Here is a 15437-nt window from a genome sequence, read left to right as displayed (position 1 = left end):
AACTTCTCAAATGGTTTTGTATCACTCAGTTAAATGATCCTATGTACAGTGTCATCAATGGGGTCAACATTTTTGTGGACATCATGGGCAATATTGTTGCAGTCAACAAAAAACATCAGACTTAGTGACAACATTCGAGTCAACGTCAATGGTAACATGTTGTACAACATTCGAGTCAACGTCAATGGTAACATGTTGTACAACATTCGAGTCAACGTCAATGGTAACATGTTGTACAACATTCGAGTCAACGCCAATGGTAACATGTTGTACAACATTCGAGTCAACGTCAATGGTAACATGTTGTACAACATTCGAGTCAACGTCAATGGTAACATGTTGTACAACATTCGAGTCAACGTCAATGGTAACATGTTGTACAACATTCGAGTCAACGTCAATGGTAACATGTTGTACAACATTCGAGTCAACGTCAATGGTAACATGTTGTACAACATTTGAGTCAACGTCAATGGTAACATGTTGTACAACATTCGAGTCAACGCCAATGGTAACATGTTGTACAACATTCGAGTCAACGTCAATGGTAACATGTTGTACAACATTCGAGTCAACGTCAATGGTAACATGTTGTACAACATTCGAGTCAACGTCAATGGTAACATGTTGTACAACATTCGAGTCAACGTCAATGGTAACATGTATAACAATTGGAAAATGTTCAGTGTCCACATATGTAACTACATTAGAGGCATTGTTCTCTGTAACATATTTGACAATATTTTGAGAACTCACAGTTTTGCCATCTGAGACAACATTAGGGTCAGCATTCTTGGCAACAGTTCTGACAACATTATGAAAACTCTATGTGTAAGTATTCGAGTTTACATTCCTTGTAAAGTATTTGACATTTTCATTAACATTATTGTTCCTATCTGTGACAATATCTGTGCTACTGGAAACATTGAGTGAAAAATCATGATTAACATACAAATATTTGCGCATACATTTGTAACATTATCATCATCATTTTGGGCAACATTGTTGTCACCATTTCTACCTACATTAATGGCAACATTCTTATGTGTTGCATGTTGTGGCATGATGGCTGTGACCTACAATAAAATGTATTTTGAGGAACAACATGGTTTGAACTACAAAATCAGCCAACACAGTATTTCGAGGTATAACAATACAGAATCAGTTTAATTGGTTCAAAAGCATGATGGAATTTGATGCGACAAAAGGATAGTGCAATAGATAGCATTGGAGTGTAACATCGGTAGAATTTTGGACGTTAACCACAGTGATGAACTGTATATATATTTTGTGTCCGGAGAGACGATATATACATGTAGGTCTCAGAGAAGGGTTTTTGTGTTGCACAATATTAATTAATTGTAGAGAATGAGTGGGAACGTGAAAGGGTGTTGTGTATGGTGTAAATATATTTTCCTATGATTGTGTAAATATATTCAGGTGAATATATATGTTAATTTGATTTATGCAGTTGCCATGACAATTACCTACAATATAGAGTTTCATATCCGCTATATAACAGTAACATAGACGTATCAAAGCTAACAGCTTACTCACTAAATTACTCACAATGCCCTACCACGTACTTATTTACACCTGAGTCAACTGGAACACAGCAGAGTAAAGCATCTTGTTCACGCATACAACACAGCGCCCGTGAGGGACTCAAGCTATATAGCTAGCGCCCCTTCGGTCACGTGGCCAGCGACCCTTCGGTCACGTGGCCCTACGTCCTACCACTGGATCACCGTGCACTCGCACGCTACTATTTCACACACTCTCTCAACCCATGTAACATCCCGGTTGATAATGGGCAACTAATTACCCAAGGTAAATGTGTAGATTTGACGCTTGTGATGCAGATAAAAACAAACATACCGATCTTTGGTAGAGAACTCAACAAGTCAAGTATATCCTGCGTGCACCGCCATGTTGTCTTTATCTCTAATTATGAGGTCAGAGCGGTTCAATTAGACATACAGTTGTTTCCTTTTTAAAATACTGACTGGCCATGTGTTTAAGCTTTTATGTTTGTTTATTTGTAAGCCACGAGAGTGTACTTACCTGTGTTTGTGTTACTCGGTCCAAACTTGAAGTATTAGTTTTGCGGTCTACCACAGAATCCGTACTTCCCATCTTTTGATCTGCTCGCATAATTCCGAACATTGAGGCAATCTAAAGGCAAGCACAACAATAATGTAACAAATGATTAACATGGGAGGATGTTAAATTTAGCATATTGATTGTAATTGTTTTCATTTTGATTATGGGTTGATGGTGGTGGCAGACACGAAACAAAAGGTATGGGTGATGTATACACTACAATGCGAGAAAACAATATTAATAGACAACTATAGACAAAAAAACGACCGAAACATGTCATGTATGCAGGACTGGCTGGTGATAAAATGAGTGAAAAGTTTGCGAAAAATGTTTAATCACATATAAAATGCAGGTGTCTGCATTGATGACTTGTGTGTATTGCATGCAAAAGGAATATATGATTCAAATCCCAGAATATATACATTATATGTATTGTCTGTAGATAAAATAGGATTGTTTTCTCATACATAACATGCCATGCTTGTTATGAGGTAGAGTAGTGTTAAAAGCATACATGTATCTACACTACCTAACTGTACATCAAAGCGAAAGTCTAGGGATGAGGGTAAATTAAGATTATGGCTGATATTCACCAACCCACAGAAATAGATTGGCACTTTATATGGCGTCATACACATTAGTGTATGTTTGTGATTATCTCTAGAGGTACGGGTCCTTTACAGTGTAATATACGTTATACAGTGTAATATACGTTATACGTTGTAATATACGTTATACATTGTAATATACGTTATATGTTGTAATATACGTTATACATTGTAATATACGTTTACATTGTAATATACGTTATATATTGTAATATACGTTATATGTTGTAATACACGTTATATGTTGTAATATACGTTATATATTGTAATATACGGTATACATTGTGATAAACGGTATATGTTGTAATATACGTAATACGTTGTAATATACGGTATACATTGTAATATACGTTATACATTGTAATATACGGCATACATTGTAATATACGTTATACAGTGTAATATACGTTATACATTGTAATATACGTTATATATTGTGATATACGGTATACATTGTGATATACGGTATATGTTGTAATATACGTAATACGTTGTAATATACGGTATACATTGTAATATACGTTATACATTGTAATATACGGTATACATTGTAATATACGTTATACAGTGTAATATACGGTATACAGTGTAATATACGTTATACATTGTAATATACGGTATACATTGTAATATACGTTATATATTGTAATATTCATTATACAGTATAATATGCGTTATACATTGTAATATACGTTATACATTGTAATATACGGTATACAGTGTAATATACGTTATACATTGTAATATACATTATACATTGTAATATACGGTATACATTGTAATATACTTTATACATTGTAATATACGTTATATGTTGTAATATACATTATATATTGTAATATACGTTATATATTGTAATATACGTTATATATTGTAATATCTGTTATATATTGTAATATACGTTATTCATTGTAATATACTTTATATGTTGTATTAAACGTTATACATTGTAATATACGTTATATGTTGTGATATACGTTTTATGTTGTAATATACGTTATACATTGTAATATACGTTATATATGGAAGATATCTAACTGTTTTCAGTAATAGTAAATATATTTGGTAGTGGCTTATATTTTTGTATATTTCACGCGTGCTACGTACACGTGAAACATTCAAAATATTAGCCACACGAGTGAAATATATTCTGTATTACTGAAGATACCGTTAGATATTCTGTTCAATCTCTCTGATAAGTCATTGCGGCCCCTTTGTCAGCGGCTCAGATATGTACGGGACGTTATGTATTATATTTTATGACGTCATATATCATGACGGAGAGCTATATTATTTAATTTTCCCAATGGTCATTTGTAAGCAGTGATCTAATTGGTCAAATCAGAAAAAGCTATACTTTTTACTGGTGAAAAATATCAGAAAAAGGGATATGTTGTAATATACGTTATACATTTTAATATACATTATGCATTGTCATATACGTTATATATTGTGATATACGCTATACATTGTAATATACGTTATATGTTGTAATATACTTTATACATTGTAATATACGTTATACATTGTAATATACGGTATATGTTGTAATTTACGTTAAACATTGTAATATACATTAAACATTGCAATATACATTATACATTGTAATATACATTATACCTTGTAATATACATTATACATTGCAATATACATTATACATTGCCATTCGTTCACGCGCTACTGCTTTGTAATTATATATATAATATATATAACATCTGTTTGGGCCTCTTTTGATTCCACAACTTTTTGGTCTTAAACAATTTTGGTCCCTCATATAAGTTGACTGAAATGTTCCAGGACGAGCCAGCCGTAGGGCATTGTATTTGTAAATATTTGGTCAGTTTATATTTAAATGTGTAATCCATCTTTTGTGTCTTTTGTCCTATACAATTGACTTTCTATTTATAGAAATAAAACTTGCAAAATTTAATGATACATCTGATGCAAAATCCTTGACCCAGATTAGATTATCTCACATGACATTGTAATCAAAAGCTGTATTGAAACCAAATGTTTCTTTCAGTCTTTTATTGTTGAAAACATGGAATGGATCTGGTCGTAATTATCATTGCTTGTTGTAAATTCAATAATTAAGATATGTTCATGCATATTGCTTGTATATGTAATAATACATTTTTATCAAGTAATAACTTTCAATTTAGATAGCGTGAACGTCGGTCTATAACTTAAAATGTCGTACCATTGTTTTTCACCTACCATCTTCAGAATCAGCGAACATTCAACTTGACTTTCTTCGGCTCTTCCTTAGGAACAAAATGCACTTCAACGCTGTGCGCGAAAAAGATAACATTATAAAAGGCCTGATTGAAAGCTAAGAGACATTTAAAAGCTCGGCCCTTACTGGTGATGACTCACTGGCCACCAGCTGCTACAGCGAATGGTGAGATATCGTCAGCGTTCCTGAGGATCGATGGAATGTCTCCATTGTTTTCTACATGAACTCTTTACGCGATTGTTTGTCTCAGAGATACAATTCCGGTAAAAAAGCTTTAACAGAACATTGGTATGTATATAATTCAATTAATATTGTATCTTAAAGTTGTTCATTTGGAAAAAAATATTTTTAAAACGAATATTCTCTTGTTATAAAATTAAGATAACAATTTAACAAACTGTTTAAATATCCATGTAAAAAATTCTCAAATGGGAGGTTTGCTGTTATAATTCTAGCCTACATTTTCGTGTAACAACGAATTACTACTTTACATAATATGTTGGTTTAGAAATACATTACACAATTTTTCTTTAGGTTCTCGACAGGCCCATCCCCTTCAACATCAAGTCCAAGCCTACCGATCGACATGGGGACAAGTTTGACCGATCAGTTCAGAGAACAGCTTCACAGATGGATCGACGCCAACCAACGCAAATGCTTCATTCTTCTGTTCAAAGTAAATGATACATTGTACATGTTCATTCAATCTGCTATTCAAAGTAAACGATACATTGTACATGTTCATTCAATCTGCTGTTCAAAGTAAACGATACATTGTACATGTTCATTCAATCTACTATTCAAAGTAAACGATACATTGTACATGTTCATTCAATCTGCTGTTCAAAGTAGATGATACATTGTACATGTTCATTCAATCTGCTATTCAAAGTAAACGATACATTGTACATGTTCATTCAATCTGCTGTTCAAAGTAGATGATACATTGTACATGTTCATTCAATCTGCTATTCAAAGTAAACGATACATTGTACATGTTCATTCAATCTACTATTCAAAGTAAACGATACATTGTACATGTTCATTCAATCTGCTGTTCAAAGTAGATGATACATTGTACATGTTCATTCAATCTGCTATTCAAAGTAAACGATACATTGTACATGTTCATTCAATCTGCTGTTCAAAGTAAACGATACATTGTACATGTTCATTCAATCTGCTATTCAAAGTAAATGATACATTGTACATGTTCATTCAATCTGCTGTTCAAAGTAGATGCTACATAATAATAATAATAATAATAATAATGGTCTTTATTTATCCTTGATACCATGTTGAGCTTTAAAACTCGTCTTACACATGGTCAAGATAAGTAATAGAACATTCAATCATTTTTAACTGTAAAGTATAATAAAATGATTCATTTAATGAATGCCTTTGATAAAAAAATTGATGCATGGAAAACTTAAACATAAAATATTATCTAAAAACTCATTTTAAATGAGGGGTTCCAATTTGGTCCTTTCTACGTTGAATCAGTGATAGGGCTAATATTTGCAAGAAGATTCTTTAAGAAGTAAAAATGATAATGTTTGTAGTTTCTAGCAGATTTTAAGAATTCAAGAAAAAAGACTAAATTAATGATAACGATAACATTTCTGAATAGTCTATTTTGATATGAAATTACCAAAAACTGCAATTAACAAACCCCGAAATATATTGACAATGATCACGACGCCATGGAGACCATCATCTATATTTGGCAATTTACTGATCCCGCAGGGTTCTTGTGAGCCTTTTGTAGGGGCCTCAAATGGGTAAAATACTGGATTTTTAGCTTTCTTCTTTATGGATTTGTACATCAACAATTGTTTCGCCAGAATCACTGTAACCTTGGTCAATACTAGCCGCAATATACCGCTCGGCTAGAGAGAGATCTTTAGCTCGATCGGTTGAGCGCAAGACTAGTAAGCCGGAGGTCCCGGGTGCGAACCCTATCGGAGGCAGTGATTTAAATGTAATCAATCCTGCGCTCTGTTACATCACACTGAACCCAAAAACCGGAACGGAAGTGAATTTACGTAATTCATTTTGTCTGACTAATCAGGTTTTCCGACAATTTTGTTTGTATCCGTTTAGGTTTCCAGAGACGGCTGTGCGGCTCACACGTTCCACGCCCTCTGTAACAATAAGGGTCCGACTATCACAGTCCTGTACAACACGAACGGCTCGGTATTCGGTGGATATACGGCCACGAGCTGGCACTCAAACAATACATATTCACCAGATGACAAGGCCTTCCTCTTCAGGCTAAGGCACAATGGAAACTGCCAGCCACAAAAGTTCTCCAAACTGCAGAGCGCTGACAGTGCTATATATGGTCATGCTAACTATGGTCCGACATTTGGAGGAAGTAATGGTCACGATCTCAGAACGTTTACCGGTGTAATCAACAGAAGTAGTAATTTCTTTCCTCTGAATGGCACGACAAGTTTCGGTAGTTATTACGATATGCAGGGACAGAGTTATAATTCTGTGATGAACGGACACTTGCAGGTCCTAGATTTGGAGGTCTACTGTGTCGAAGGTATCATTTCACTGCAAATTGTTAATGATCAGTTGTTAATGCAATTTCAGTTACAGATATTAAGAATATCAAGAAGGAAAACTGTTACCGTGACTATCCACATCTTGATAAATAATTTCATTAAGGGTCTATCATTTTGGGAATAGTTGAACCCTAGACTTGATAACAGTCATTAGAAATAATCACACACATTATGTTTCCTTTGTAGAGTTGAAGATGCTGCAGCGTCCATGGGTGAGGAATGTTGAGTGGAATGCCAGAGTAGGTGTAACATGGTGTAATGTTATGTCCAATTAGAATTCAACAGAATCATTTGTCTCTCCACTTCTAATCCTCCTGTGATACACAGGCAATATTCCTTCACGTGAAATTCACATATGAAAAATTTCACGTGAATTTCACGTGAAAAAATATTCACGTGAAATTCACGTGAAATTCACATGAAAAAATTCATGTGAATACACGTGAAAAAATATTGCCTGTGTAGCACCTATTGATTTCGAGTTTGTTTTCTTTTTTTAAGTGGCATTCTCTGGATGCCTTTTGCTTGAATGTATGTAATTATCTTCTGTTGTATTTATGGTTAATATGATACAAATATAAAAAGTGAAAATGTAGGTGATATGTCTTTGACCTACTCTTTTTTACTCTGCCCAGTTCATGAAGGAGCTGAAAGAATCAATTGAAACCTATCGACCCCTACCAGGTCTTGGCCTACAGCAGACCAGGATACTGATGATAGGCCAAGTCGGGTCAGGCAAATCCAGTTTCTTTAATACAATTAACTCCATCTTCCGTGGACACATCAGTGGTCAAGCAAATGCCGGGAGTGCTGACCATAGCCTCACCACAACGGTAAGTTAGTATGATTTGTTGTCAATAAAACAAAGTTATACCACCAAAGTATCTGACATTATAACGAGGATTGACAATATAATGAAATAAAAGAGAAAATATTTAAAAACAAGGGAAAGATCTTTAATGCGACTATAACTGTAAAAGTCACAGTTGGGAAATGATATCAGGGGTGCAAAGGTAAAATTTTGAACGAAAATATCATAAAACAAAGACAAACCTTAGTTACGTAACATAAAACCAAGACATTCCTTAGTTACGTAACATAAAACCAAGACATTCCTTAGTTACGAAACATAAAACCAAAATATACCTTAGTTACGTAACATACATGTAAAACCAAAATATACCTTAGTTACGAAACATAAACCAAGACATACCTTAGTTACGAAACATAAAACCAAGACATATACCTTAGTTACGTAAAATATAAAACCAAGACATACCTTAGTTACGAAACATTAAACAAAGATATACCTTAGTTACGAAACATAAAACCAAGACATACCTTAGTTACGAAACATAAAACCAAGACATACCTTAGTTACGAAACATAAAACCAAAACATACCTTAGTTACGAAACATAAAAGTGTCCCTGTTTCAATATATCGAGGTTCCCTGCTCATCATTTTATTTGCCGTCCTCACAGAATCCCATTTCAATTTTCAGTACCGGATGTATCAAGTTCGGGACGGGTACGCAGGCAGACCTCTCAACTTCCGACTGTGTGATACGCGTGGATTAGAAGAGGACCAGGGATTGGATGATCACGAAATTTGCTATCTTTTGGATGGCCACGTGCCCGACAGATTTCAGGTATGATAAATCGATGGCTAACACAAGCTACTTACTGTTTAACGTCTACATGTTGTGAAAATACTGAACAATAAATAAAAATATTTATTCACATTATGATATATATATATATTGCGAAATTAAATAATCTTAGATTAGATATAACGTTTCTATCCAACCTTGCCTGCAGTTTAACCCAGTCGTGCCTCTATCCCCGGAGGTGATGGGATTCGTGAAGAGCCCTGGCCTTGGTGACCGTATCCATTGCGTGGCATTTGTGGTGGACAGCAGCACCGTTGACGTCATTTCCGAGAAAGTTCTAGAGAGGATCAAGAATATGCAGGCTAAGATGAATCAGAGGTGTAAGTACTCTCTACAATATCAAAATATATAGTCGACCTTGTTCTGCATCCAATGTATGACAGTGAAGTGAGGATATTAACACAAAGAATATTATATAAATAGTGCCCTTGTCTGAGGGGAATATGGAGGATTGTTTCCCCGAGGGAACATTATCTTCCCGAGCCGATAGGCGAGGGAAGATAATGTTCTCGAGGGGAAACAATCCTCCATATTCCCCTCAGACAAGGGCACTATTTATCTTATTATACCGAATAGAAAACATTTCTAGTGAAAAAAATCTGTTTTATCTGGTACAGTTCTCTTTATCTATGTAAAACTACACTGTTGCGTTTGTAAGAATTGTCTCCCTTCTCAATGTTCGGATTTTCCGTAAGAAACAATCGTGCGTTTTCGGGCGGAGCGGGGAACATTGCAATATCCCACGGCAATGTTGACCGCTGTTTCTGACACTGCATAGTGTTTCAGGTCATGTGATTAGGAATTGACCAATAATAAGGCGAGAATCTTACATAAGGTATAATAATTGTTTTTATGTATGACTACACGGAATATTGATATCAATGTCAGGTTGTAATTACTGTAAATCACCGTCCGATACAGATATAAGGCCCCATTGAGGAGTAATCTTAAATCATGTCATCATTAGATTCGCCGAGTTTTATTTACTATTTTAAACAACAATGCTATATTGTATTGGGTGCCTAGGTATGTTTTCATTGTGCTATACACTGTCATCCACGTAATTTCATTTCGCTATACTAGTATACTGTCATCCACGTGATTTTATTTCGCTATACTAGTATATATTGTCATCCACGTGATTTTATTTCGCTATACTAGTATATACTGTCATCCACGTGATTTCATTTCGCTATACTAGTATATACTGTCATCCACGTGATTTCATTACGCTATACTAGTATACACTGTCATCCACGTGATTTCATTTCGCTATACTAGTATACACTGTCATCCACGTGATTTCATTTCGCTATACTAGTATACACTGTCATCCACGTGATTTAATTTCGCTATACTAGTATACACTGTCATTCACGTGTTTCCTCCTTCAGCTGTACCTCAGGTGGTGTTACTGACCAAGATTGACCGGATCTGTGAGTTAGTGACCGATGAAATCAGTGACGTGTTTGTAAGTCCCACCGTCAAGGAGTGTGTCGACAGGGTTGCCATGGCTATGGGTCTACCAAGGTCACACATACTTCCGGTCAAAAACTATGAATGTGAAGTGGAACTTGATCAGAATGTTAACATTTTGTCTCTCCTATGTCTGCGACAGGTTCTCCATTTCTCCGACGACTACCTTTATAACCAGCTCGACCAAATGGAGGCTGAGAAATCGGCACAGACACAGATGAAAGAATGAGCGGGAATTTATTTCATTGGACAATAATGACACGATCTGACCAATCAGATCATTGGTATACACGCCCTAATCACCGATGCATGAATCAATATTAATACAAGCCTTTTGTATAAAATGTAAATATTTGAACAGACAATGGAATCATTGTTACCAGAAAACTTGACAACATTCCACCTTCAACAACCCACTGTTATTGTTTTCGAAAATTTGAACAGTTTTTTTTTCTTCAAAATTTGTGGTATGCACCCCTGTGACCTTGAATATGTGTCAAGGTTATATCTATTCAGAAGTTATCGCCGGCATCATCCCTATCACCTAGCTGCCAAATACCATAGACCTTTTTGAATAACCTGTAGAAGTAAATTAGGTGTTATTGTCTACAGTTGTGACCTTGATTATGGGTAAAGGTCATTCTTTTTGTGTTTGGGCCGATACCAGAACCAGATATATCATACAGGAAGGCTTTACGTTAATCAGTTTAAGTGTTTTAACAAAGTTTATCGCTGTAAACTTGAATGTTGGGTCAGCCCGCCAGTCTAATATGATGGATATTGGCATTTTGGTTATTGAGAAGAAGTCGCTATGTAGACGTACACATTGTCCCATTTTGCTTGACTCGGACCACTGGCAAAGGCACTGATACTAACACATCATTTTAATAAAATGGCTACAACAATCAATTTCCCCTTCTCTCATTTGTATTGTTTGTTTAATAGACGTATTCAAATCATGTGACTCGGAAGGAGAAAAGGACAAACAAACTTTAAAGATTGTACCTCATTTTGACTGCGTATACGGTAATATGACCGCAGTTTGCAACGAACATCCCCTAAGGTTAGCCCGCTATTTACATCAAACAAATCATTTAAGGATCTGCTCCGTTGAAAACATAAACTTTTCTGACCACTAACTTTTAAAATATCCCATTTTGAAGGGGGGATACAGAGATGTCGGTTTGCTTGTTTTTGAGCTAAGGTGAGTCAAAGATTAGAATTTGACATGATATGTGATTTTATGTGAATTTAACGCTTAATACAAAAGTTCTGCTGAATAACTTTTTGAGATATTTTGTAGATCGAATGGGAAAAAGTAGCTATTTAAAAACATATATATATATATAAAATTTAATTAAAAAACGGTTTCAATTTTAAAGTTAAAAAGAATATGAATTGTAGATCTAGCAACGTAATTTATGTTTTAATTTGTAGCAAATGCTTTAATTTTTATATTGGTCAAACTGGTACGGAACTGCGCACAAGAATGACGGTACATAGACAACAAATTCGGACAGATCATTTAAGATTTTTACCTGTTAGTAAACATGTTCACGAATTTTCTAATGGAGAGTTTAAAATTTTCCCTATTTATCAAATGAATGATGCAGATCCAATCAAGCGTGAGGCAAAATAATCTGAATTCATCAGACTTCTTAAGCCTAGCTTGAACAGTACTATTTCGGTTTAATGTTCTTAAAATAATGAATTAATGAATATAGTTATCTTTATAAATTATATGTTTTCTGACTGGAACAGATTTGTTGTGCCGTCATTGTTGCTTGTTGCTATGTTAGTGACGTCATAATATATGACGTCATCACGAGTTCAAAATAAACTAACCTCTCTGAAGAACTCCGAAGATGGAGAGAAAGCGCTAAGAGAACGTTGTTAGGTTTTTATGTTTTAAATATATATATATATATCACTTAGCAACTCACAATCTACGGCACCCAATCGCCTAGCTAGAAATACCCACAGCGTTCAATGGCGTAATGATAATCGACCCGATACCCTGACATGATGATAATGGAAGTCGTCTATTAGATGATATCAATACCTTAGTCGCAATGCATATACATGGATGCGAATTGTACACCCAATCGCCTAGCCAGCTTATACTGCTGCGCCACGTCGGCGTTCTGTTACGACCATCATACAACTGTCTCGTCCTTCTAGGACTCGTCAGTGGTGATAGGAGCTGCTGAATACATTTCTGTTTCATGAGTTTTCATTTTTCAGTAGAAAAGAATCAAAGAAAAAAGAAACCAATAAAAGAAAATATCTAGTTATTTTTCCAAGTGATAGTACATAACGAGCCTCCTTTCCAATGCATAAAATATTTTAACCGAGACTTCATTAGAAAATATTTCTAGCTTTTGTTGGTTGGTGCACAGGGGCATGTCTAGTTTTATATTACAAAAAATAGTCAGAAATACCTATATATATTGACAAGGGAAACATCCTATCGCCATCGAAATTCTGTCCTTTTTTTCAAACTTATTTTTCCGAACAAAATATCCACCTACCTACATAATCCTACTACCGATCTCTTCAGGAGACTTCAATCTATCGGTTTATACACGTTTTATATATGTAAACATCCATCATAGCTGCCGAAATCCAACTTTAATCGGCTCATGCGGCAAGATACCAGCTGAATGCTTTGGCGTAATGACCACTGTAAGACAAGATCACTACAGTAATAATTACAATTCGTAGCTGATATCAATGTTATTCGGTATAAGTATATAACAAGTATGTATCACAGTGCAATGTCATTGAAATGATCGGATTGCGTACGTTACCTGTTTGTTTCCAAGACGCATTTCCGTAATAAGAGCGCAGCTCTAGGGCGCCAAAGGCGCCCGAGCGAAGCTCTCTAAATACTAGAAAATGGTACCTCCAACAAGAGTTGCCTCCCTTCCCATACATACGAACAAAGAAAATCGTATGGTACAAAAACCGGAACCGGAATGGCTCAAATCCGGATGTAGTATTCACATGGGCAAATAATCTTGAACAAATATCAACACCAAAGTCTCACTATAGTGTTTTAACATTAGTTATATATGACTTTTGTTTTCAGATGAAAATTGAATAACAAAACAGCGGTATTTTTTTCGGCATAGCCGTCTAATTTTGTTTTGGCCCCGGATATGACGCGACAGGTGGCGTTACTGGTCTAGATGAAGTATGTGATTGGTCAATGTAGCGGTAAATGCAAAATGCAGATATACAGTTAAAAACGAAACAAAGTTAAAGGGACCTCACGGTAAACCAATATTTATTGTGTATTTTTTATCATATTATTGGGTATATAACCTTCTGAACAATAACCATTCGAATTCGATGATGTATGTACATAAAAACATCAATTATCAATTATTAAAAGGTTATCACTGATCAACAATCTGAATAAGCAAAAATGTTGTGACATATACGATAAACGCATGCGCACAACAAACTAAAACACATGGAAACAAAAATGGCTTCCAATGTGAATCGACTGCGGTTGAAAACGAGAACAGCTTCCGCAGTGAAGAGAATAATAGGAAAATGGGTCAAACACAACCCTAGAATTAAACTTGGGAAGCAGTACAATAGACTGTAACAGTTCAAACATGAAAACAGCAGTAATACGGACGCCGCTCGTATTCTGCTTGATTGTTTGATAGTAGGTCATGACAATCTCGGTAACATTTCCACAAACTCGGTAAGATTTCCACAATCTCGGTAATATTTACATAAACTCGGTAATATTAACACAATCTCGGTAATAGTTCCACAAACTCGGTAATATTTAAACAGTCTGTACCAGTACATCGCTACTGTCACTATACAATATGAACAGTGCTTACTCTTATTTTCACGTAAATATGTGTGCCGTAATATACATGTACACAGAACGTGTTATTTAACATTTAAACCACTATAATATCGTTATCCAACTAACCCAGATGGAATATAGATATCGCCTTGTAAACTATCGTGTGTTTGTGTTGCCACGATTTCAAAACATTCATGCACGTAATGATTTAAAAACAATTTCCGCGCTAAATTAAGAGGGGGATTCCCAACTAAATCGAGTGGTCAAGCTGGACATAGGGATTGACTGTGAACATTGGGACAGCACAGAAACATAACTGGAAAGGAACAAAACGCGTACATTCAGTGAAAATTGCAACGTTTTTACCGTGATGTCCCCTTTACATTGAATGCAAGCTGAATAAGTGGATGCATCTATTCAAATGACACATTTGCAGTCCTATTATCACCAAAAATGATTCAAACTGATACAATTTTGTTATCCGTGCTGAAACTGCGCATTTATTAATTAAAATGTAGTTCGTTAATTTATTTCACCAGTAGTTTTACATTATAACCACCAGCATTAAAACTATGCCGTTTATCTTTTTTAAAGATATTTCTTGTTGCTTTTATTTTTATCATGTCGTCCGTAACCGATCGGGAATTACCGTATGTCACCACCATCATCATCATCATCATCATTCTTTATTTCCTCCTTACCGGAGATTTTGTTTGACAATAAAGTAGACAAAAAAAAAGCATTCAGAATGTCATATAAAGAATAAGAAATAAGTCACGCCGTTAAGCACTCGCCACCCTTAATGGGGGCGCTCACGTGACGCGTTTCGTGGTCAATTAACCACTGTGTCAGTTTTAAAGGCGAGCATTAGATATGCAAGACACATCCGCTTGAAAGGGTCTTGGTCCAGATAAACATCAGGCACTTTAGCTCCAAGA

At 35.3% G+C, this 15437-nt stretch overlaps 1 protein-coding gene across 1 annotated transcript; it reads left to right on the top strand.

The window, feature by feature from the left end:
• Nucleotides 1–480: 480 nt before the first annotated feature.
• On the top strand, nt 481–11576 carry LOC117321581 (interferon-induced protein 44-like). Its single transcript, XM_033876046.1, has 8 exons — nt 481–655; nt 5493–5623; nt 7051–7498; nt 7707–7759; nt 8156–8353; nt 9024–9170; nt 9340–9511; nt 10586–11576. Exons 1-8 carry the CDS (start codon nt 481–483, stop codon nt 10894–10896), a joined length of 1635 nt encoding a protein of 544 aa, XP_033731937.1. The 3' UTR covers nt 10897–11576.
• The last annotated feature ends 3861 nt before the right edge of the window (nt 11577–15437 follow it).

This window comes from Pecten maximus, chromosome 1, assembly GCF_902652985.1.
Source record: "Pecten maximus chromosome 1, xPecMax1.1, whole genome shotgun sequence".
Taxonomy (NCBI): domain Eukaryota; kingdom Metazoa; phylum Mollusca; class Bivalvia; order Pectinida; family Pectinidae; genus Pecten; species Pecten maximus.
Note: the sequence above shows the minus strand (reverse complement) of the source record. Positions and strands in the feature narration are given on the sequence as shown.

What these genes read in the sequence shown, in the direction of transcription:
- LOC117321581 (XM_033876046.1), top strand. Translation starts at nt 481, where the DNA reads ATGTTGTACAACATTCGAGTCAACGCCAATGGTAACATGTTGTACAAC. An exon ending in GCTTCATTCTTCTGTTCAAA is followed by an intron (nt 5,624 to 7,050) that starts GTAAATGATACA and finishes GTATCCGTTTAG; the next exon opens with GTTTCCAGAGACGGCTGTGC. An exon ending in GGAGGTCTACTGTGTCGAAG is followed by an intron (nt 7,499 to 7,706) that starts GTATCATTTCAC and finishes TTTCCTTTGTAG; the next exon opens with AGTTGAAGATGCTGCAGCGT.